Raw genomic sequence first — 24,895 nt, 5'->3', positions numbered from 1 at the left:
ACTGACAGTCTCGAACCTCACACCTTTAATGCATTGTCTGGGCTGAGATGTCACTTTTTTAAAAAAAAACCTTAAGTCATCTCGAGAATGTGAATTAATAGTAATTCTGGGATTTACAGGTTAATGAACTGAAACCTGAAACTCAGTCTAAAAGGTGAAAGACTGAACAGCAATCTTGGTGTGTTCAATATGTCATTTCAGTTACATGACACTGATCTTTTGCTATAAAATTTGGGTGTTATGATCCTGCTCCACAGTTACATGATGAAGGAGCAGCGCTCCAAAAGCTCATCCTTCCAAATAAACCTGTTGGACTATAACCTGGTGTTGTGTGATTTTTAATTTTATCCAGCCCAGTCCAACATCAGCCTCTCCACATAATTTCTCGCGAACACTGCCCACACCTCCTGATGCTGCCAGGAAACTTTACAACGCCGATGAAATGACACACTCGGCACTCCTGAAAAATTGACAAGTTCTCACGATACTGGCTGCTCATTCACGACTGATATGCGACATTGGAAGCTTAGTGCAGGAAGCTGAAAGAAATGAGCAGCTTTAAAACAAAAACTCTTAGACTCTCATTGAAAGCTTTGAGCTCCGAGCACAGCAGCAAGTTCAGGTAACCTTTATTGCGACCCAACTTTGTTACAGCTTCAAACCCCCTCAGCAAAATGGCAGAGAAAAAGCAGTTGCTTTTTAAACAGCTCAAAGTCAAAGCGCACACACCCACCCACCCCCATTCCCCTCCCCCCACCCCCACCCCATCCCCCATCACTTTCTTTACTATTGGTCACCACCAAGATGTCCCTTTGTAACTGGATCCTTGGTACAGCCTTAACCTGGAGGAATTATTGCCTCACTCAGCAATTTCAACCCATACCCTGTATAGCGCCATCTGCCGCAGCGGGATTCAAACCCGGGATCCCTGGAACTGGGTTAATAGTCCAGTCGATAATGGCACTCAGCCATCATTCCTTCAATCCCCCCTGCAGTGGTACGTGAACTCGCTGGTGCCTCTGAAGGTGGGAGGAGCGCGTGAAGTCCTTTCCGCACTCGGGGCATCTGAAGGGCCTCTCCCCCGTGTGGACCCGCCGATGGGTCAGCAGGTGGGAGGAATTGCTGAAGGCCTTCCCGCAGTCGGTGCAGGGGAATGGCCTCTCCCCCGTGTGGGCCCGCTGGTGTCTCAGCAGGTTGGGGGAATGCCTGAAGGCCTTCCCACACTCGGGGCAGCTGAAGGGCCTCTCCCCCGTGTGGACACGTTGGTGTCTCAGCAGGGTGGAGGAATTGCTGAAGGCCTTCCCGCACTCGGGGCAGCTGAAGGGCCTCTCCCCCGTGTGGATCCGCTGGTGGGTCAGCAGAGAAGAGGAATTGTTGAAGGTCTTCCCGCACTCGGGGCAGCTGAAGGGCCTCTCCCCCGTGTGGACGCGCCGGTGGGTCAGCAGGTGGGAGGAATTGCTGAAGGCCTTCCCGCACTCGGGGCAGCTGAAGGGCCTCTCCCCCGTGTGGCCCCGCTGGTGGGTCAGCAGAGAAGAGGAATTGTTGAAGGCCTTCCCGCACTCGGGGCAGCTGAAGGGCCTCTCCCCCGTGTGGACCCGCTGGTGGGTCAGCAGGTTGGAGGAATTGCTGAAGGCCTTCCCACACTCGGGGCAGCTGAAGGGCCTCTCCCCCGTGTGGACCCGCTGGTGTCTCAGCAGGTTGGGGGAACTGCTGAAGGCCTTCCCGCAGTCGGTGCAGCTGAAGGGCCTCTCCCCCGTGTGGACCCGCTGGTGTCTCAGCAGGTTGGGGGAACTGCTGAAGGCCTTCCCGCACTTGGGGCAGCTGAAGGGCCTCTCCCCCGTGTGGACCCGCTGGTGGGTCAGCAGGTTGGAGGAATTGCTGAAGGCCTTCCCACACTCGGGGCAGCTGAAGGGCCTCTCCCCCGTGTGGACCCGCTGGTGTCTCAGCAGGTTGGGGGAATCGCTGAAGGCCTTCCCACACTCGGGGCAGCTGAAGGGCCTCTCCCCGGTGTGGACCCGCTGGTGGGTCAGCAGAGAAGAGGAATTGTTGAAGGCCTTCCCGCACTCGGGGCAGCTGAAGGGCCTCTCCCCCGTGTGGACCCTCCGGTGGGTCAGCAGGTTGTTGGCCTGGGCAAATCTCTTCCCACACTCAGGGCAGGAGAACGGCCTCTCCCCCGTGTGGGCCAGCTGGTGTCTCAGCAGGTGGGAGGCCCGGGTAAATCTCTTCCCGCACTTGGGGCAGTTGAAGGGCCTCTCTCCCGTGTGGGAGCGCTGGTGCCTCAGCAGGTCGGAGCATTTGCTGAAGGCCTTCCCACACTCGGGGCAGGAGAACGGCCCCTCCCCTGTGTGGATGCGCTGATGAATCTCCAGGGCAGGCGGGAAATGGAAGCTTTTTCCGCCATCAGCACACTTCCACCGTTTCTCCACGGGGCAGGATTCCTCAGGTTTCTCCATGGCCGAAGCTTCAGCTGCGTGCACACACACGTTTCCAGCCCCTCCCTGCCGTCAATTCCTCTTTCCAGGCTGTAGATGCTTCTACACACCCCACACTCAATGCACTGCAACAGTAGGGTCTCTCATCCAGTCCCACTGATGCTGAAAACGTACTCAAACAGGAACCAAAACGCTTTGCTGCTTCTCACAGACTCAGTTGAAAATTGTTTCCTGTCCCGATGGATTGAGCGACTGTCAGACATTGACGTCAAAGTGAGGACTGCAGACGCTGGAGAGTCAGTGTCAAAATGTGTGGTACTGGAAAAGCGCAGGTCAGGCAGCATCCGAGGAGCAGGAGAGTCAATGTTTCGGGTGTAAGGACTTCATGCGTTGATTTTGAAGCTTCTATCTTCAAATCTTCAAGTACACTGTTTAAAAAGAGATTACAAAAGTCATCACTGCCAGGGCAGGGTAAAAATTCAGAACAAGCAATTCTACTTTCTGTGGAATATTCTGGTCTTTTGTTACTCCACAAAATTGAAAGCACCATCCCACTCTCTGTTCTCACTCCGATATAACTAATTCCCCTGAAGGTGCTGATTCAGGATCTTACAGGGGCAGAAAAAGCAAAAACATCAAGACTGACATCTCCCTGAATTTTGGATAATACCACCTGAATGTGAATATCTTTCACGACACGGGGATCCTGCTGAGAGTGAGCAGGTCTGATTTTGGGAAGCATAAAAAAAAAGTGTCAATTCAGGGTGAACCTGCAATGCAGCTTCTTGAGGAAGGACCATACACAAAATGGTTAATGACCCCGGGAAGGTGGGAGCAAAATGAGACATCAAGGCATTAACACCGACGCACTTCAGTCAAACTCTTCTGCTCCCAGTCAGGGCAAAACATGCTCTGAAAGTCCAGCCTTCACAATCACAAGATGGTCATAAATCCTATCCCTCAGAATCCTTTCCAACACCTTGCAGACGACAGATGTGTTCTTGCCTTCCCCCACAAACATCCACTTCTTTGTTGTTCAAAAATCAGATGAAACCAGCCTTGGATATATTCAATGACCTTATTCTCTGAATCCTTTCAAGTTTCACAACATCCTTCCTCTAGCAGAGATACCAGAACTGCACACAACATTCCAAAAGTGGCCTAACCAATGTCTGGTGCAGCTACAACATAACTTCACAACTTTTATAAGAGGAGCATTGGGAAAGTTTTCAAAACCCACAAAAAGAATGGAGGGATAAACCGATCTTTTGCGGGTCAGCTTGGAACATCAGGGCGGGGGGATGGGAATGAGGGAAGGAAGCTGAATGTGCTGGAGCCAGGGTGGAGGAAGAACAGAGGATGCAAAACCGGCTTGAAGCTGCAATGAGGAATATTGCATGTGCTGTACTTGTACCTGTTGCAGTTACTGGTGGGAATCGTGTGCATTTTAAACATCAAAACAGAAAAGATATCCAGCCCTCCCCCCTTCCCAATCTCTATCCTTCAGTCCCTCCTCACCCGGGTAACTAAGACACATACCTGAGTTTGCGGAGTCTGCTCCCTCCCTGGATTCACTCCAGTTGCTCCAAGTGACCAATTTCCCCTCCTCCCATCTCTGTCTCCCTCCCAGGATGAAGAGTCGCCCAGAGGGAGGGAGATTCACTTTGAAACGGACAGGGCCACTTCCGCGTTGTGACGTCACAAAGGAACTAGGGGCGGGGCGAGGAAACGTTCCGGTACAGGAGGCGGGGCGAGGAAAAGTGGAGGTTGAGGGGGCGGGGCAAGACCGACTGCGGGACGCTGCACTGCGCATGCGCTGCTCCTTGGGGCGTAGGGCAGGAGAACACACTTTCCAAAAGCCCCCTCCCTTCAGAGAATCCCCACAGTGTGGAAGCAGGTCACTCGGCCTCACCGACCCTCCCACACCCACATCCCTATCCCCATTGCTCTACATTTAACCCTGAGTCATGCATCTTACCTGTACATTATGCCTAATTTAGCACGGCCAATCCACCCTAACCTGCATATCCCTGGGCACTATGGGGAATTTAGCATGGCCAATCCACCCTAACCTGCACATCCCTGGGCACTATGGGGAATTTAGCACAGCCATTCCACCCTAACCTGCACAGACACAGGTTTTTAAAAGTAGGTGAATAGGTTGGGTCTTTAAAACAAATAAGTGATTTTATAGGTTAGATATTGGGATGATTCTATTCATGAGGGAGTCCAAAACTGGAGGATGTAAATATGTCATTAATAAATCTCATGAGGAATATAGAAGTAACTTATTCCTCTGATTATGGTTAGAATGTAACATTCTGTAGTTGAGGTAAATAGCATTGGTGCATTAAAGAGGGCCAACAGCATGGCCAACTTGTATTTATGTAGTGCTTTTAACATAAACCATCCCAAATTACTTCTCGGGAGCCTTGTTAAACAATATTTGACCCAAGATGGATGTCAAATTCCAGCCTTGGGTGACTGTGCAAACTCCATACAGACATTCTTCCAGTGTCTGCATGGGTTTCCACTGGGTACTCCGGTTTCCTCCTACAGTCCAAAGATGTGCAGATTAGATGAATTGGCCATGCTAAATTGCCCATAGGTACATTAGTCAGAGGGAGATGGGTCTGGGTGGGTTACTCTTCGGAGGGTTGGTGTAGTCTGGTTGGGCTGAAGGGCCTGTTTCCACACTGTAGGGTATCTAATCTAATCCCTGGGGCACTATGGGGAATTTAGCATGGCCAATCCACCCTAACCTGCACATCCCTGGGCACGATGGGGAATTTAGCACGGTCATTCCACCCTAACCTGCATATCCCTGGGCACTATGGGGAATTTAGCACGGCCATTCCACCCTAACCTGCACATCCCTGGGCACTATGGGGAATTTAGCACGGCCATTCCACCCTAACCTGCACATCCCTGGGCACTATGGGGAATTTAGCACGGCCATTCCACCCTAACCTGCACATCCCTGGGCACTATGGGGAATTTAGCATGGCCAATCCACCTTAACTTGGATAAAGGTTAAAATTACAACTCCAGGTTTTAGTCCAACAGGCTTCTCTGGAAGCAGTAACCTTTGGAGTGTCATGAGACATAAGCATGGAAACAGACCCTTCGGTCCAACCTGTCCATGCCGACCAGATATCCCAACCCAAACCCATCTGCCAGCACCTGGCCCATATCCCTCCAAACCCTTCCTATTCATGTACTCATCCAAATGCCTTTTAAATGTTGCAATTGTACCAGCCTCCACCACTTCCTCTGGTAGCTCATTCCATACACGTACCACCCTCTGCATGAAAAAGTTTCCCCTTAGGTCTCTTTTATATCTTTCCCCTCTCACCCTAAACCTATGCCCTCCAGTTCTGGACTCCCCGACCCCAGGGAAAAGACAATCTATTTTTGGAAGCAGTAACTTTTGGAGTGATTTTGGTTCAATTCCCGCTTCGGGCAACTGTGCGGCATTTGCACGTTCTCCCAGTGTCTGAGCGGGTTTCCTCCCACAGTCCAAAGAATTGCAGGTTAGGTGAATTTGCCATGCTTAATTGCCCTGTAGTGTAGGTGCATTCGTCAGGGGTGAATGTAGGGGAATGGGTCTGGGTGGGTTGCTCTTCGGAGCGTCAGTGTGGACTTATTGGGCTGAAGGGCCCGTTTCCACACCGGAGGGAATAATTATTTATATAAAATGCCCCCGATCCATTAGAGGGCCCAACATTAGTTTTAATTGGGTAGTAGAAATCTGAAGTATAATTGCTCGCTTCAGGACATCCAGACGTGAATGAATTTGGCACAGGACACATTGGGCAACTATTAAAGACTCCGTTGTATTTCACTGGGTTGTGGACTCATGCAGAGACAAGAACAACTTACTTTGATAACAGTGTTCGATTTGCAAATGGAACGGCTGACCGATATTGAGAGTTTGCACACATGGTTAAGCAGCTATGGGTCATAGCCAGGATTTAGGAGGCTCAACTCCCTAATTTGGACTGTTCTGGAAAGTGTGTGCTTCATTTGCCTTGGAAGGAAGAAATAAACAAGAGCTGACAAACAGGTATGAGGAAAGTTGGAAAATGTTACAGAGAGACACACACACACACAGGCAGAAGTTTGCAGGAAAGTTAACACTTCATAATCTGGTTTCAATGCACATTAGCCTGGGTATGGTACTGATATCACAGTGGCCTCAAAAAGGGCACTCCCTCAATACTCAAACCAAAACATGGGTGCCCCCTGCTGGACTGGTTTGTGTTCACTCTTTGCTGCTGCCTATTTCAGTTGATGATGTACATTATTGGACACGCTCACAAACCTGGTGGCACCCAGATTTTGGGAAAGCAGCTAGGAAAAGATCTGAAGTGTGTTTAATTTGTGAACAAACAAGGTGCATACTCTATGAGGGATGTCCTGTGTTTGTTAACCACTTCCTTGCCTGGTCGGTCTTTTTTACTTGTCTACAACTTGCATATATAGTATCACCTCCCATACATTGTCATGAATATTGTCTAATAATAGTAGATGTATTTAGCAGATGAATCAAAACCATCTCAAATGACTGAAACAGCTGACACTGTATTGTTGGACAAGTGGGAAATATTTGCATCAGTTAACCAAAGCACTTCAAAGTTTACAGTCACGGGTATGTCAAGCTGAAGAATTAGGACCGGGGCATTTTGGAGCCTGCTTCCTCGGGCAGAGAATTCTGCAGATACACTACTCTCTGGGAAAACCAGCAGCCCTCACTTCCTCCTCCTCATCTCGGTCCTAAACCTACTCCCCCAAAGCTTGAGGTCTAGTCTCAGCTACCAGCAGAAATGACTGGATAGGGTATCCTAAATCAATCTAGTCCCATTTGCCAGCACTTGGCCCATGTCCCTCTAAACTCTTCTCAACATATACCCATCCAGATATCTTTTAAAGGTTATAATTGTAGCCACCACATCCTCTGGCAGCTCATTCTTTACACACACCACCCTCTGTACATAGGAGTTGCTCCTTAGGTTTCTTTTAAATCTCACCCTAAACCTATGAGCAACCACAGATCAAAGATCTTGTCTATTTACCCTCGCCATGACCCACATTATTTATACAAGGTTGTAGGGTCACCCCTGTGGGATATAGGTAAAGCACTGTTACTTCTGCAACCATAATTGCTTCTGCATGGTAAATGAACTAACACCAGGGTATAATTGTTTCAGCCAACAGTGGAGTTAACAAGAATGAAAGCTATGTGAAGGAAATATATAATTGCTTTTGTATTAGCTAAAATGTGCATACATGAAATGTGCCTGCAAACAATGTTACAGACAAACAGAGAAAGGTGCTGTGAGGGGAGGGGGTTTAGATTAAACTAGATGTGCTCGTACAAACAGTTATAACCATCTATTTCCTGCTTCTGCAAAACCAAAAAACACACAATCAAGGAGGTTAGAGAGCTCAGTGTCGGCGAAAAATGGGAGGAAACGTTGCTTTCGCAAACAAGGAAGCAGCTGGCAGTGAAAGAGGATATACGTTAACACTTTGTTCACACACAAGGCCGGATAAGGCAAGAAATAGACAAGAGTAATGGGCGCCATCGGGAAAGAATGGAGCTTGGAACATCAAGGGCGGGGGGTTGAGAATGAGGGAAAGAGGCTAAATGTGCAGGAACGAAGGTGGAGGAAGAACAGAGGATGCAAAACCGGCTTGAAGCTGCAATGAGGAATATTGCATGTGCTGTACTTGTACCTGTTGCAGTTACTGGTGGGAATCGGGTGCATTTTAAACATCAAAACAGAAAAGATATCCAGCCCTCCCCCTTCCCAATCTCTATCTTTCAGTCCCTCCTCACCCGGGTAACTAAGACACATACCTGAGTTTGTGGAGTCTGCTCCCTCCCTGGATTCACTCCAGTTGCTGCAAGTGACCAATTTCCCCTCCTCCCATCTCTGTCTCCCTCCCAGGATGAAGAGTCGCCCAGAGGGAGGGAGATTCACTTTGAAACTGACAGGGCCACTTCCGCGTTGTGACGTCACAATGGAACTAGGGGCGGGGCGAGGAAACGTGCCGGGACAGGAGGCGGGGCGAGTCCTCCAGCGGGCCGCCGCACCGCGCATGCGCGGCCCCAGCAGCAGGCGGGGGGGACAACTCACTTTCCAAACCCCCTCCCTTCAGAGAATCCCCACAGTGTGGAAGCAGGTCACTCGGCCTCACCGACCCTCCCAAGGGTCACCCACCCACACCCATTCCCCCTGTCCCCACTGCTCTACATTTAACCCTGAGTCATGCACCTTACCTGCACATTATGCCTAATTTAGCATGGCCCATTCAAACTAACCTGCACATCCCTGGGCACTATGGGTAATTTAGCATGGCCAATCCACCCCAACCTGCATATCCCTGGGCACTATGGTTAATTTAGCATGGCCAATCCATCCTAACCTGCACATCCCTGGGCACTATGGGGAATTTAGCGTGGCCAATCCACCCTAACCTGCACATCCTTAGACACTATGGGTAATTTAGCATGACCAATCCACCCTAACCTGCACATTCCTGGCCAGGATAGGGAATTTAGCACAGCCAATCCACCCTAACCTGCACATCCCTGGGCAGGATGGGGAATTTAGCACAGCCAATCCACTCTAACATGCACATCCCTGGGCACTATGGGTAGTTTAGCACGGCCAATCCACCCTAACCTGCACATCCTTAGACATTATGGATAATTCAGCATGGCCAATCCACTTTAGATTAGGTACTGGAAAAGTACAGCAGTTCAGGCAGCATCCGAGGAGCAGGAAAATTGACATTTTGGGCAAAAGCCCTTCATCAGCAATAGAGGCAGTGCGCCTGCAAGGTGGTGAGATAAATGAGAGGGGGGTGGGGAGAAAGTAATATTGAGTACAATAGGTGAATAGGGGTGGGGATGAAGGTGATAGGTCAGACAGGAGGGTGGAGTGGCCTGTTCAGATCAGAACTCTGTTTGGTTAAAGGTGGTCCAGAGTCTGTGTAGGATGAGCTGGTTACGGAGGCTGGCACTGAGGAAGCAAATGTGGCTGTGGTAGCGAGTCTGTTTCAGGACATGGTTGAAGAGCTTCAGGGCAGCGGAAATGACCTGGGAGTTGCAGTGGGAGAGGGACTCCCTGAGATTCTTGTAGAGAGAGGAGGAAAACTTGGAGAGAGAGGAGGAAAGGCAGGCATCCTTGCAAGAGGATTCGCTGTAGGGTTAAAATCAACGAGGTAAAAACAAGGACTGCAGATGCTGGAGACCAGATTCTAGAATCACACAACTCCAGGCTGTAGTCCAACAGGCTTCTTTGGAAGCAGTAACTTTTGGAGTGCTGCCTCATCATCAGGTGGTTGTGGAGGATAAGATCCTGAGACACAATTTAGAGCAAAACATTCCAGCGTCCTGCCACTGAAATGGTATATTCAACAAACCTGGATTGTTAAGTCTTCCACCTTTTCAAATAGATTGCAGGTCTCATTACAATGTGAATCCCTGAACTTCTTGTTGTCACCTTCTCGAGATAACAAGGTTTTATAGCAAAAGCTCACATCTCAAACTAGACAATGCATTAAAGGTGTGAGGTCAGAGTCTGCCTGTATCCCAAACTTGAGTTAGACTGGTTCTATTTCCAAAGTCAAATTTACACACTATTACATGTATTGACTGCCGACAGAGTTTTGCTTTAAAAATTGCACATAAACAGGATGGTCTGCACCTGAACCTGAGGGGCACCAGTATCCTTGGGGGGAGGTTTGCTAGTGCCTTTGGGGGGGGGTTTAAACTAACTCTGCAGGGGCATGGGAACCCAGACTGTAGCTTTAGGGTGCAGGACCTGGAGTGTAGGGAGGTTAGGAATATGGCATCAATCTTAAAGGAGGGTGCCTGTAAACAGAAGAGTGGTTTGAAGTGTGTATACTTTAATGCCAGAAGTATACGAAATAAGGTAGGTGAACTTGCAGCGTGGGTTGGTACCTGGGACTTCGATGTTGTGGCTATTACGGAGACATGGCTAGATCAGGGACAGGATTGGCTGTTGCAGGTTCCAGGGTTTAAATGTTTTAGTAGGGTCAGAGGTGGGGGTAAAAGAGGGGGGGGGGTGTCGCTTTGCTTGTCAAAGATAGTATTACAGCGGTGGAAAGGAAGATGGACGAAGATTTGCCATCTGAGGTAGTTTGGGTTGAGGTTAGGAATAGGAGAGGTGAGGTCACCCTGTTAGGAGTCTTTTACAGGCCTCCTAATAGTCCTAGAATCGTTGAGGAAAGGATTGCGAAGATGATTCAGGAGAAGAGTGACAGTAATAGGGTGGTTGTTATGGGGGACTTTAACTTTCCTGATATTGATTGGGAAAGCTATAGCTCAAGTACGTTAGATGGTCAGTGTTTGTCCAGTGTGTGCAGGAGAGTTTCCTGACACAATATGGAGATAAGCCAACAAGAGGTGAGGCCATACTGGATTTGGTTCTGGGGAACGAACCAGGCCAGGTATTAGAACGAGAGGTAGGTGAGCACTTTGGGGACAGTGACCACAATTCGGTGATTTTTACTCTAGTGATGGAGAGGGATAAGTGTGTACTACAGGGCAAGAGTTATAGCTGGGGGCAGGGAAATTATGATGCGGTGAGGCATGACTTAGGATGTGTGGATTGGAAAAGTAGATTCCAAGGCAAGAGCGTAATTGATACGTGGAACTTGTTCAAGGAGCAACTATTGAGTGTCCTTGACAAGTACGTACCTATCAGGCAGGGAGGAAAGGGTCGTGTGAGGGAGCCGTGGTTTAATAAGGAATTGGAATCCCTTGTTAAATGGAAGAGGGCGGCCTTTGTAAAGATGAGGCGTGAAGGTTCAATAGGGGCGATTGAGAGTTATAAGGTAGCCCGGAAGGACCTGAAGAGAGAGCTAAGAGCAGCAAGGAGGGGACATGAAAGGTCCTTAGTTGGTAGGATTAGGGAAAACCCTGAGGCTTTCTATAGGTATGTTAGGAATAAAAGAATGACTAGGGTAGGAATAGGTCCAATCAAGGATAGTAATGGGAAGTTGCGTGTGGAGGCTGAAGAGATTGGGGAGGCACTGAATGAATACTTTTCGTCAGTATTCACTCAGGAACAGGATATTGTTGTCGATACGAATACTGAGGCACGAATAAGTAGAATGGATGGCTTTGAGATTTGTAGAGAAGAGGTGTTGGAAATTCTGGCAAGGGTGAAAATAGATAAGTCCCCTGGGCCTGATGGCATTTATCCTAGGATTCTCTGGGAAGCAAGGGAGGAGATTGCAGAGCCATTGGCCTTGATTTTAGTGTCCTCTTTGTCTACAGGAGTAGTGCCGGAGGACTGGAGGCTAGCAAACGTGGTTCCCTTGTTCAAGAAGGGGAGTAGGGATAATCCTGGTAACTATAGGCCAGTGAGTCTCACTTCTGTTGTGGGCAAAGTCTTAGAGAGAATTGTAAGGGATAGGATTTATGCACATCTGGATAAGAATAATGTGATCAAGGATAGTCAGCATAGTTTTGTGAAGGGCAGGTCGTGCCTCACAAACCTTATTGAATTCTTTGAGAAGGTGACGAAGGAGGTAAATGAGGGGAAAGCGGTAGATGTGGTATATATGGATTTTAGTAAGGCGTTTGATAAGGTCCCCCATGGTAGGCTACTGCAGAAAATACAGAGATATGGCATTGAAGGTGAGTTGGAGGTTTGGATTAGGAATTGGCTGGCTGGAAGAAGACAGAGGGTAGTAGTTGATGGCAAAGGTTCATCTTGGAGTGCCGTCACTCGCGGGATCTGTTTTGGGACCATTGCTGTTTGTCATTTTTATAAATGACCTGGAGGAAGGGTTAGAAGGTTGGGTGAGCAAGTTTGCGGATGATACGAAAGTCGGAGGAGTTGTAGACAGTGAGGAAGGATGTGGCAGGTTACAGCGGGATATAGAGAAGCTGCAGAGCTGGGCAGAAAGGTGGCAAATGGAGTTCAATGTAGCTAAGTGTGAGGTGATTCACTTTGGTAAGAGTAACAAAAAGATGGGGTACTGGGCTAATGGTCGGATACTTGGTAGTGTGGAAGAGCAGAGGGATTTTGGTGTCCATGTACACAGATCTCTGAAAGTTGCCACCCAGGTAAATAGTGCAGTGAAGAAGGCATATGGCGTACTGGCTTTTATTGGTAGAGGAATTGAGTTCCGGAGTCCTGAGGTCATGCTGCAGTTGTATAAGACTCTGGTGCGGCCGCATCTGGAATATTGTGTGCAGTTTTGGTCGCCATACTATAGGAAGGATGTGGAGGCACTGGAACGGGTGCAGAGGAAGTTTACCAGGATGTTGCCTGGTATGGTAGGAAGATCCTATGAGGAAAGGCTGAGGCACTTGGGGTTGTTTTCATTGGAGAAAAGAAGGTTTAGGGGTGACTTGATAGAGGTGTACAAGATGATTAGGGGGTGAGATAGGGTTGACAGTGAGAACCTTTTTCCACGTATGGAGTCAGCTATTACAAGGGGGCATAGCTTTAAATTAAGGGGGTGGGGGGTAGATATAGGACTGATGTTAGGGGTAGTTTCTTCACTCAGCGAGTCGTAAGTTCATGGAATGCCCTGCCAGTAGCAGTGGTGGACTCTCCCTCTTTATGGGTATTTAAGCGGGCATTGGATAGGTATATGGAGGATAGTGGGTTAGTGTAGGTTAGGTGGGCTTTGATCAGCGCAACATCGAGGGCCGAAGGGCCTGTACTGCGCTGTATTCTTCTATGTTCTATGTTCTATCTGCAAATATACATCCCCTCCCCCTCCCCCCAACATGTGCACACACATACACACACAAGTTTGTTGGGTGAATTCGTACTTGCAGAATTATGCCTTACTTTGCTCAAAAATTGCATGAATCCATGTAAGATTCTGTAAATCAGTTTAACCATTGTGGCACAGACAGTCTCACACAGGGGAGCTCACACCTTCAATACATTATCTGGACTGACGTGACACCAATTGGTAACATTCACTTGAGAATTTAACTATATTAAAAGGTTTTGTGATTTACATTTGAAATAATTGAAACTATCGTGGTCATTCGAACAGATGAGAGACTTAACAAACAATCCGGGTCTTTTTCAATATATAATTTCAGTAACATCACACTATAAACTGTTGCTATAAATTCTGTATCTTACAATCTTATATTCCACAACCCCCTGATGAAGGAGCTGCACTCCGAAAGCTACTGCTTCCAATTAAACTTGTTGGACAGAATTTCTCAAGTAGGGCACCATAAGAGTCCTGGGAGACTGCTATTTCTTGTTTACTTCGTAATGAACAAACATTAAGCACGGTCGCCTATTTATTTCTCATTGTGTTTCATTTTTCTTGTTTAATTCCCTGCGATGATGTGGGACAATTATTAGATTTGGGTCAGCCATTTTGTCACATATTAAGGCCTGGAAACCATTTTGAATCTCAGCTTAGTGCCTGCTTGCTAAAGCTTGTGTTTCCCAGGCTCAGCGGAGACGGTTGGCCTTGCAGCTTTACTGCTTCCTGATAAACAAATTCTTTTCTGACATGGGGCTTTATTTCCACCCCCCACAGTTGGCGAGTCAGGCAGGAGATACCCTGGTCCTCTCAGGTCACCGGCCGATATCCTTTGAGAGATGAAATATAGAGGGTGGTTGCTGTTTTTGTTGTGTCCAAAATAAAGAGGAAAGCTGGCCAGGGACAAAAATGCTGTTAGAAATGTTGATACAATTCTCCCTACTCAGCCACAAGATACTAGTCAGAGAACTCAACAGGGTCCTAGCGTCTGGACGTAATGTTGCTGAGAGCACTTGTGCTTTACAAAGTTAGTAATAATGAATTTGCTTGCCCCAGGGTTATGAGCGGTGAACCCCTATTTGATAAGCCCTGGACCCACACTGAGGTCCATGCCATCCTTCAAGATGCCCCCGATCTGTTCGAGTGCCCAATATTAGTTTTAATTGGCGAGTAGAAATCTGAAGTATAATTGCTCACTTTAGGATGTCCAGATTTGAATGAATTTGGCATACAGGACACATTGGGCAACTATTAAAGACTCCGTTGTACTTCCCCCGGGTTGTGGACTCATGCAGAGACACAAACAACTTGTGTTGAAAACAGTGTTCGATTTGCAAATGGAACAGCTGAGAGGGATTTAGAGTTTGCACACTTGGCTAAGCAGCAAAGTGTCACAGCCAGGATTTAGGAGGCTCAACTCCCTAACTTGGGCTGTTCTGGAATGTGAGTGCCTCATTAATCCTAGAAGGAAGGAATAAATAAATAAAAGCTGACAAACTGAGATATGAAGCAAGTTGGAAAATGTTCCAGAGAGACACACACACAGGCAGAAGTTTGCAGGAAAGTTAACACTTCATAATCTGGTTTCAATGCACATTAGCCTGGGTATGATACTGATATCACAGGGGCCTCAAAAAGGGCACTCCCTCAATACTCAAACCAAAACATGGGTGCCCCCTGCTGGACTGGTTTGTGTTCACTCTTTGCTGCTGCCTATTTCAGTTGATGATGTACATTATTGTACACGCTCACAAACCTGGTGGCACCCAGAGTTTGGGAAAGCAGCTAGGAAAAGATCTGAAGCGTGTTTAATTTGTGAACAAACAAGGTGCATACTCTAAGAGGGATGCCCTGTGTTTGTTAACCACTTCCTTGCCTGGTCGGTCTTTTTTACTTGTCTACAACTTGCATATATAATATCACCTCCCATACATTGTTATGAATATTGTCTAATAAGAGTAGATGTATTTAGTAGATGAATCAAAACCATCTCAAATGACTGAAACAGCTGACATTGGATTGTTGGACAAGTGGGAAATATTTGCATCAGTTAACCAAAGTACTTCAAAGTTTACAGTCACGGGTATGTCAAGCTGAAGAATTAGGACCGGGGCATTTTGGAGCCTGCTTCCTCGGGCAGAGAATTCTGCAGATACACTACTCTCTGGGAAAACCAGCAGCCCTCACTTCCTCCTCCTCATCTCGGTCCTAAACCTACTCCCCCCAAAGCTTGAGGCCTAGTCTCAGCTACCAGCAGAAATGACTGGATAGGGTAGGGCTTCATCCTCTCAGTGCAATGAATTCCCACTTTCTCCCAAATTCCCGGATGTACTCACTTAGTGGTTGCTGTCTCACAAATGAAAGATTTCATTCTAACTTCTTCCGGTCCCAGTAAGGGCAAAACATCTTTGAAAGCTGCTCTGAAAGCCCTGTCTTCACAACCACACTTCTGCTTTCACCGAAGACAGTTAGAGTCATACACCACACAAACAGATCCTTCAGCCCAACTCGTCTATGCCAACCATATATCCGAAATCAATCTATTCCATTTGCCGGCATGTGGCCCATATTCCTCAAAACCCTTCCCCTTCATGTACTCATCCAGATGCTGCTTAAATGTTGTAATTGTACCAGCCTCCACCACTTCCTGTCAGCTCGTTCCATACATGCAAAACCCTCTGAGAAGGTGGACCCTCAGGTCCCTTTTAAATCTTTGTCCTCTCAGCTCAAACCTCGGCCTTCTAATTTTGGGCTCCCCGACCCGGAGGAAAAGACCTTAGTTATTCACCCTATCCATGCCCCTTATAACCTTCTATAAATGTCACCCCTCAGCCTCCAACACTAAGGGAAAACAGCCCCAGCCTATTCAGTCTCTCCCTCTCGCTCAAACCCTCCAACTCGGACATCAGCCTTATAAACCTTTTCCAAACCCTTTCAAGTTTCACAACATCCTTCCATAGGATGGAGACCAGAATTACACACAATGTTCCAAAAGTGGCCTAACCACTGTCCAGTGCAGCCACAACGTGACCTCCCAACTCCTTCACTCAATACTCTGACCAATAGAGGAAAGCATACCAAACATCGTCTTCACTATCCTGTCTACTGCGACTCCACTTACAAGGAAGTATGAACATGCATTCCAAGGTCTCTTTCTTCTGCAACACCTCCCCTGTGTAAGTCCTGCCTGCATTGCTTGACCAAAATGCAACACATCACATTTCTCCAAGTTCAACTCCATCTGCCCTTCGTTAGCCTATCAGCCCATCCAATCAATTCTAATTTAAAGTGAACTCTCTTTCCTCTCTTATTCCTTAGAAGCTGAAGATCTCCATCCCACACACTCTCCATTCTCAGTTTGCTGAACCAAATCCTTGCTGCACCTCATTCTGAAGGGTCTGGTTCATGCTGATTAACAGGGCCATACTCAGGGGAGATCGAATTGAAACATATAGAATACTGAACAGCCTGGACAGAGTGGATGTTGGGAAGATGTTTCCATTAATAGGAGAAACTAAGACCCGAGGGCACAGCTTTAGAGTAAAGGGATGACCTTTTAGAATGGAGATAAGGAGAAACGTCTTCAGTCAGAGTGGCGAATCTATGGAATTCATTGGCATAGAAGACTGCAGAGGCCAGGTCACTGAGGATATTCAGACTGAGATAGCTAGGGTCTTGAGTATTGAGGTGATCAAAGGTGACAGGGAGAAAGCAGCAGAATGGTGCTCAGAAACTGATCAGCCACGATTGAATGGTATGTACAGACCTGATGGGCTGATTAGCCTACTTTCTGCTCCTATGTCTTATAGTCTCTTGCTGTCCAGGACACTGAGAATTGGGAGCAGGAGTCAGCCATTTGGTCTTTTAAGCCTGCCCCAGCAGTGAACAGATCACAAATGGATATGGATCTCCCTACATCGAGATGCAGAGGCTGAGACTCTTTTCACTGGAGCATCGGAGGTTAAGAGGTGTCCTGACAGAGGTTTAAAAAATCATGAGGGGTATAGGTGAGGTGAATGGCAGGTGTCATTTCAAGATTAGGGAGCAAACTTTTAAAGTGAGAGTAGAACGAGTCTAAAGACATAAGGAGCACTTTCTTTTTTTAAAAAAAGTGTGGTTGGTGTGTGGAATGAATGTCTAGAGGAAATGTTGGACGCAGGTACAGTTACAATGTTTAAAATACATTAGGATACGTACATGAACAGGAAAGGTTCGGAGGGATATGGGCCAAACACAGGCAAGTGGGATTAGTTTAATTTGTGAATATAGTCAGCATGGATTAGTTGACCTGAAGGGTGTGTTTCTATGCTGTACGTCACTGTTCTGTACTGGCGTTAAAACTATTTTCTTGCCTTCCCCAATAAACATCCACTTCGCTGTTCAAAAATTATATGAACTCAGCCTTGAAAATATTCCATGACCCCCTAACTGCAGGAAGGCATCCCCTCTTCTGAACTCAATTCCTCTTGCTAATATACCACTTGCCTTGCTGATTGCTTGCTGCACCTGTCTGACAACCGGCAGCGACTGGTGTAGGAGGACGCTGAGGTTCCTTTGTACATCCATACATCATTGCTGAGGAAGGGCTCTTACCCGAAACGTCAACTTTCCTACCCCTTGGATGCTGTCTGACCTGCTGTGCTTTTCCAGCACCACACATATTTACTCTGATCTCCAGCATTTGCAGTCCTCACTTTCTCCACTTCCCAATTTATCACCATTTAAACAATACACCTCATTTCTGCCTTTTTTTTTACAGCAAAGACTATAACTTCACCCTGTGGTACTGCACTTGCCAGGTATTTGAGGCACAGACCTGGACCAGCTTTTCCAGAGTCTGTCCTCTTTCTGGATTCACTCCCTTTCTTTTCAGTTGCTGCAAGTCAACAATTGGATCCCAGCATGAAAATAAAAGAAATAGAAAAGGGAGTGAGAGAAGAGAGTGTGCTGTTGGACAGAGGAAGGAAATTACAGTCTTGGATGAATCTCAATCTTCATTGAGTGAGTGAGAGAGAGAGAGAGAGAGAAGAGCAGTAGCAGCTTCAGAAGCTCATGGGTCAAGATTAGAGTGGTGCTAGAAAAGCACAGGTCAGGCAGCATCCGAGGAGCAGGAAAATCGACGTCTCCGATTCAGACAATAGGGCTGTTCTGAATGGTAGGAGGACCAGGCTCTTTCTGATGTTCCACTGCACCTCATTGGGCCGGCAAATGAAGTTCATGCACCATTTTTACAGACAGATGGGAGCATGTGCAGGTTTTTGCAGACACCGATGAACATGTGCAGTGCTTGCTGACACCGAGGAGCACGCGCAGTAGGCTCTGTAGATATGCTGGTGTAACTGACCGATTCAACTGGCCAAATGTCAAGGAGGAAGAAAAAAGGGTAGAGCCACAATTTTGGTTCAGCTTCCCACCCCCGGCTCGGCATAACCGTGCATGTTCCTTGCTTTTCTCCTTACCCTCACCCCTCGTGATTTTTCAAATCTCAATAAGGTCATCGCTCAACCTCCTCCATTCCAGTGAAAAAGTCCCAGCCTCTCCCTATAACTCAAACCCTCCATTCCTGGCAACGTCCAAGTAAATCTTTACCGAACCCCTTCTGATAATATTCTTCCTATTACAGGGTGACCAGAACTGTACTCAGTACTCTAAACAAAACGGCCTCACCAACATCCTGTACAACCTCAACATAGAACAAAAAAAATTTACAACTAAGGAACAGGCTCTTCGGCCCTTCAAGTCTAAGCCGATCCAAATCCCCTGTCTAAACCTATCGTGCAATTCCTGAATCTGTATCCCTCTGCTCTCCACCTACTCATGCATCTGTACAGATGCACTTTTTCTTTTTACAGATATTTTTATTGAAAATTTAACATGTTTTTACAAGTTTGCAAATAAAAAAAGACACGTACAAACACTACTATACAATTAAATCTTAAATAAATAGCCAAAACCTGTCAAACAAAGAGAAGAGATACAGAGAAGATAAAGATAAACTCAACTAACTACTAATCTAACCTATAACTAACCAGAGTGTATGATCAAATATCTTACATTATTCAAAAGAAAAAAGGAGAACATAGTAATTAAGTAGTGAAGTACATGCTCGGAATGAGTTAACATAATTCGTAATAAAACCCGTATTCACGCGGGATTCCTCTCCCAAGGGACCCCGGACCAGCCAGAACTGTTACCTCAACTAGATGAAAGCCCTTGAAAGAATGGCCGAAATATCTGTATCTATGTAATTCAAAAAAGGGCTGCCATATTTTACAGGATAATTCAGTTTTTTGGTGCACCATATTTGTAAGGAAGTCAAGGGGAATACATTCCATGATTAATCTGTGCCAATTCGGAAGTCCGAGAGGGCCCTCAGCCATCCAGTTTACTAAGATACCTTTCCTTGCGTAGAAGGAGAGAATGGAAAATAATTTCCTCCAGCGCACATCCAGAGAAGGTAAGCTCGAGAAGCCCAGAAGAGGAGATACTGGATCTACAGTAATTTCCGTTCCCAAGATTTCTGTCAGGGCCTTTACTACTTTGGTCCAGTATTTGAGGATCTTATGGCATGTCCATTAGCGGTGTAAGAATGCCCACCTCTGTTTTACATTTGGGACACATTGGAGATGCTCCTGCCCTAAATTTTGCCAATCTTTCCAGTGCCATATGGGCCATATGAAGCATCTTTAACTGAATGGTCTGGGTTCTGTTACAAATGGAGATTTTTTTTGGCATTTTCCCAGATGTCATTCCACTGTTCTGTAGAAATTTCCAGCCTCAAATCCTGATCCCACGTTCTAAGCAGATGGTCCATATCTTCCGACACTTCATCACGTAATAAATGATAAAGAGTGCTGACCGAGGGTACACCCATTGGCCACAACACACTACGTTCTCTATCTGATTTATAGAGAACATCTAATAACGCAGTAGTCTCCAGTATGTAGTCTCGAATGTAGAAGTATCGAAAGAGGTCTCCATTAGGTAATCCAAATTTCTGATGCAGCTGTTCAAAAGACATCAGGACCCCCTTCTCGAACAGATCCCCTAAACAGGAGATACCCCTGGATCTCCAGGATTTGAATGCAGCATCTGTAAGCCCCAGTTGAAAACCCCATGCCCCCACTATAGGAGTATAGGGGGATGTTTTATGTGAATTACCCTCGTTTTGCCACATTATATTCCAAGCTTTAATTGTGTTTAGTACTGTAGGGTTTCTACAGTGGTCCGTAATGATTTTCATCTGATATAAAAATAAGAGGTGAATAAGAGGGCACTGTACTTGAGAAGCCTCGATGTCCATCCAGATTGATTGCGGGTCAGACGTGACCCAATCGGCTATGTAGCTTAACAAGGAACTTAACTGATACTTCCTAAAGTCTGGAAAATCCAGCCCTCCCCCCTTGTCTGTGGAAGCTGTAGCTTTCTTAACTTAATAAGGGGCCGTCTAGGATTCCAGATGAAAGAACCCAGCCAACCATACAATCTGCGCAGTGCCGTACTCGGCAGCATTCTCATCGGGTATAAGAGATCGGGGCAAGACACTCATTTTAATTAGGGCTATTCTACCTAGCCAGGAAATTGGAAGGTCTCCCCAACGTTGAAGGCCCTGTCTTACCCTTTCCAATAGATGCACAAAATTGACCTTGTCTAGCTGGCCAAATACTGGGGTGATAAAAATGCCAAAGTATAAGAAACCCTCCAGAGACCACTGAAAGGGGAAGTGGGATCCGTCCAATAAGTGGGACATACTAGTGAGGCATGGCCTCCGATTTTGAAAAATTCATTTTGTAGCCTGAAAATGCACTAAATGTATTAATAACTTGGATTAAGTGAGGCAAGGACATCAGAGGATTACTAAGAAAAAGGAGATCATCATCAGCATATCGGGTAATTTTATGTTTACCTGTACCAACCCTCGGGGCCGTTATATTAGAGTCAGCCCGTATCGCTACCACCAGTGGCTCAATTATTAGCGTGAATAGCAACAGTGAGAGAGGACATCCCTGATGGCAGCCTCTCCCCACTCGATCTGAGCCTAATCCATTGGTGATCACAACTGCTTTGGGATCATTATACAGTGTTTAGAGCCATTTAGCAAATACGTTTCCAACGCCAAACCTTTCCAATGTATAGAACAGATATGACCATTCAACCCTGTCGAATGCCTTCTCCGTGTCCAATGAGACTACTATTCCCGGTATTTTTTCCTGATGACAGACTTGATTCACATTCAAGACCCTTCTAATATTATCAGATGGTCTACAGCCCTTAATAAACCCAGTCTGCTCCTCTTTTATGATATATGGCAGCACCCTCTCGAGCCTCAATGCTAATGTTTTAGAAAGAACTTTAAAATCTACAGTTAGCAAGATGCATAATCTTCTGGATCCTTTCCTTTTTTGAGAATAGGGGAGATATTCACCTCTTTCAGTGAAGGTGGGAGGCAGCCCTGACTATTTGTGTAGTTATACACGTCCATAAGTGGGGCCAGCTAATACTCCAGTGAACTCTTTGTAAAGTTCAACCTGAAAGCCCTCTTGGCCAGGTGCCTTACCGCTCTGAAGTTGCCTGATTACGTCAAGTATTTCCTGGGTTGTTGGGGGAGCATTCAGGACTGATACCTGTTCCGGGATTAAGTCTGGAAAGGCCAGGCTTTTAAAAAAGGACTGCATCCTCCTGACTCTATCTTCACAACCCTGCGATCAGGATTAAACTTTCTGAAGATTGTGTTGATCCTTTTAGGATCGTGAGTCAGAGTACCAGCACTTTCCCCGATAGCCGTGATAGCTTGAGGGGCCCTTTTTCTCCTTGGGAGAAATGCTACGCATCTACCAGGTTTATCGCCAAATTCATATAATCTTTGTTTTGTAAATAATATTTCCCTCTTTGCTGTTTGGGTGAAGGCGGTATTCAGAGCTGTCCTAAGGGCCGTAATCCTTTGTAATTTGGTAATAGAAGGTCTGTCAGCTGCTTTTAAGCGAGCCTCAAGCTGTTGCTCTCCCTTTAATGTTTTCTGGGTCACCGAGTATGAAATGATCAGACCTCACGCATCAGCATCAATAGTCACCCACATCATTGACGGGTTACTAGCCGGACCTGAATTAATTTCCAAGAAAGCTTTAAATTCTTGAGAAAAATATTTTGCAAATTTACTATCCTTCATTAAGAAGGAATCCATACGCCAATGTCAGGGGAATGCCTCATTGTTCCTAGCCTTGATTTTCATGTACACAACAGCATGATCAGAAATTATTATATCACCTATTTTACAGGATGATATGGAATTTAAAAAAGTTGAGGGGGCAAAAAACATGTCAATTCTAGTGTGACATTTATGTGGTTTAGAGTAAAAAGAGAAATCTCTGCCGTGCAGGTGGAGGCACCTCCACGCATCTATTAATCCTAATTCTTGATTCAAATCCGCCAATTGTCTAGATCTGGGGCATCCACCCGCAGTACTCTTGGGTATCCTGTCTATTTCCAGCTCCATAGTGCAATTAGAGTCTCCCCCCATAATTGTATGACGAGCACCGAGAGCCATCAGTTTGGAGAAGGCTTCCGTTATAAATTTGAAAAGGATGCGCCGGGGGACAATACTGGTTTAAAATCCCATATTCCTCTCCATTTATAAGGGCTTTAATTAGTATATATCGTCCAGATTCATCTTTTATCTGACTTAGGATTTTGAAAGGGAGATTCTTCCAAATAAGAATGACTACTCCCCTACATTTTGAGCTGAAGGATGAAAAGAAGGCCTGATCAAATCCACCCTGTTGTAATTTCAAATGTCCTTTAACCAATAAATGGGTCTCCGATATCAACCCTTTCTTTTTTGAGGTTTGGTAATATTTTCTTCCTTTTGATTGGAGAATTACTCCCCTTGACATTCCAGGTGGACCATATAATTGAATGACTAACCATAATCATCCAGACGAGTCCGAGACCCCCTGGGAGGAGAAACACCATCCAAAACACCACGAGCATAGACCATAGAAAATTCACAAAAATAGAGATTCTTTAATATACTCACACTAATATAATAAAAAACTATTTCTAAATAAAAAAACAAAAACATATTTAAATGGAGATTTCCCCCACATTTCCGGGGGAACTCCTTCCTTTCCGAAAATCCATCATATCCTCTCCCGACCAGTGCCCCACCCTCGACCCAGGCACCCCATAATAAAGTGAAGAAAATTCAAGTGTACGACCAAGCTAAAATTAACAGTGAGTACCCTACCCTCCTCCCCCTCCCCTAGATATATTTGGTGATATTAATACCATGTATAAACATAAAACTATAAAATTACACTCTCAGCAGGTAATAATTATGGTAATACAAAATAAACAGGGGGAAAACAGCCCCACTTTAAAAGAAAGAGAAAAAATAAGACAAAGCAGAGACCCCTCCTCACCTAAATCTACTAGACCACTCGGCCTATATATATTTACAAAAAAAGGGAGGGGAAAAAAAAATTGCAGAGTGTCCCCCCTCCCTACTCCCCGGAGATAATATTAAGCAATAAAGTAATAAAAAAGAAAAAACGGTGAACAGGAGAAGGGGGAGGGCAGAACAACATCATTCACCACACGAGTTCACTCTTACAATTTATCTAAGAGAGTCCAAAAATTCCTTTACCTTCTGCAGCGATCCGAAGTTATACATTGACCCTTCGTGGCTAAAATGTAGCGCCACAGGGTAGCGCAGGGAGTACTGAATGTTTAAATCCCTTAAAACCCCCTCCTCTTTTGGACCAGAGCTGGAGAAAGGTCCTGAAACAGCATAATCTTGGATCCTTTGTAAATCATGGCTTGGGGATCTTTCCCAAGATTTCTGGAAGCTTCCAGGAGCATCTGCTTCTCCTAAAAGCACTGCAGCCCGAACAGGACCGGATGGGGGCGCTGGCCCAAGCCAGGCCTGTGTATTGCAACCCGGTGGGGCCATTCTACCCTGACCCGGCCTGATCCAGCCTCCAGATTCAATAACTGCGGAAGCCACTGCTCCAGAAACGTTGTAAGCTGGCCTTCCTCTTCCCGTTCGGGAAGGCCCAGCAAACGAATATTTTCTTGACGACCTCGATTTTTGAGGTTGATGAGATCGTCCAAGGCCCGGACTCGCTGTTCGAGAGTCCAGGCCCGACCCACGGATGATTCTGCAGCAGCGTCTGAGGTCGCGACCTTTAGCTCCGCCCCTCCGACTCGATGTTCGATTCTTTCAATATCGCGCACGGCGCGGGGGAAATGAGGAAACTGTTGAAGTCCACATTGATGCCCTGGGGTTGATTTGTTCCGAGGCGGAAGATGAGGCGTTCTTCATCCAGGCGTCTGGTGGTGAGGGAGCGGCGATGAAGGAGGCCCAGGACCTTCATGTCCTCAGCAGAGTGGAAGGGGGAGTTGAAATGTTGGGCCACGGGGCGGTGTGGTTGATTGGTGCGGGTGTCCCGGAGATGTTCTCTAAAGCGTTGTGCTATGAGGCGTCCAGTCTCCACAATGTAGAGGAGACCGCAGCGGGAGCAACGGATACAATAAATGATATTAGTGGATGTGTAGGTAAAACTTTGATGGATGTGGAGGGCTCCTTTGGGGCCTTGGATGGAGGTGAGGGAGGTGGTGTGGGCGCAGGTTTTGCAGTTCTAGCAGTGGCAGGGGAAGGTGCCAGGATGGGAGGGTGA

At 46.5% G+C, this 24,895-nt stretch overlaps 2 protein-coding genes across 2 annotated transcripts in view; one reads left to right on the top strand and one right to left on the bottom strand.

Annotated features, from left to right (window-relative positions):
- The window catches only part of LOC140460882 (uncharacterized), a 45,589-nt gene extending 41,475 nt beyond the window's left edge, over window positions 1-4,114 (bottom strand). Inside the window, 2 exon segments of the mRNA XM_072555589.1 lie at window positions 1,002-2,860; window positions 3,972-4,114. Of these exon segments, the coding sequence (XP_072411690.1) occupies window positions 1,002-2,453 (1,452 nt within the window). The 5' untranslated portion in view covers window positions 2,454-2,860; window positions 3,972-4,114.
- LOC140460860 (uncharacterized) overlaps window positions 1-24,895 on the top strand; it is a 129,184-nt gene that overhangs the window by 80,176 nt on the left and 24,113 nt on the right. The window lies entirely within an intron of this gene.

The sequence above is a fragment of the Chiloscyllium punctatum genome, chromosome 36 (genome assembly GCF_047496795.1).
Source record: "Chiloscyllium punctatum isolate Juve2018m chromosome 36, sChiPun1.3, whole genome shotgun sequence".
Classification (NCBI taxonomy): Eukaryota; Metazoa; Chordata; class Chondrichthyes; order Orectolobiformes; family Hemiscylliidae; genus Chiloscyllium; species Chiloscyllium punctatum.
This window is presented reverse-complemented; position numbering and strand designations above follow the sequence as displayed.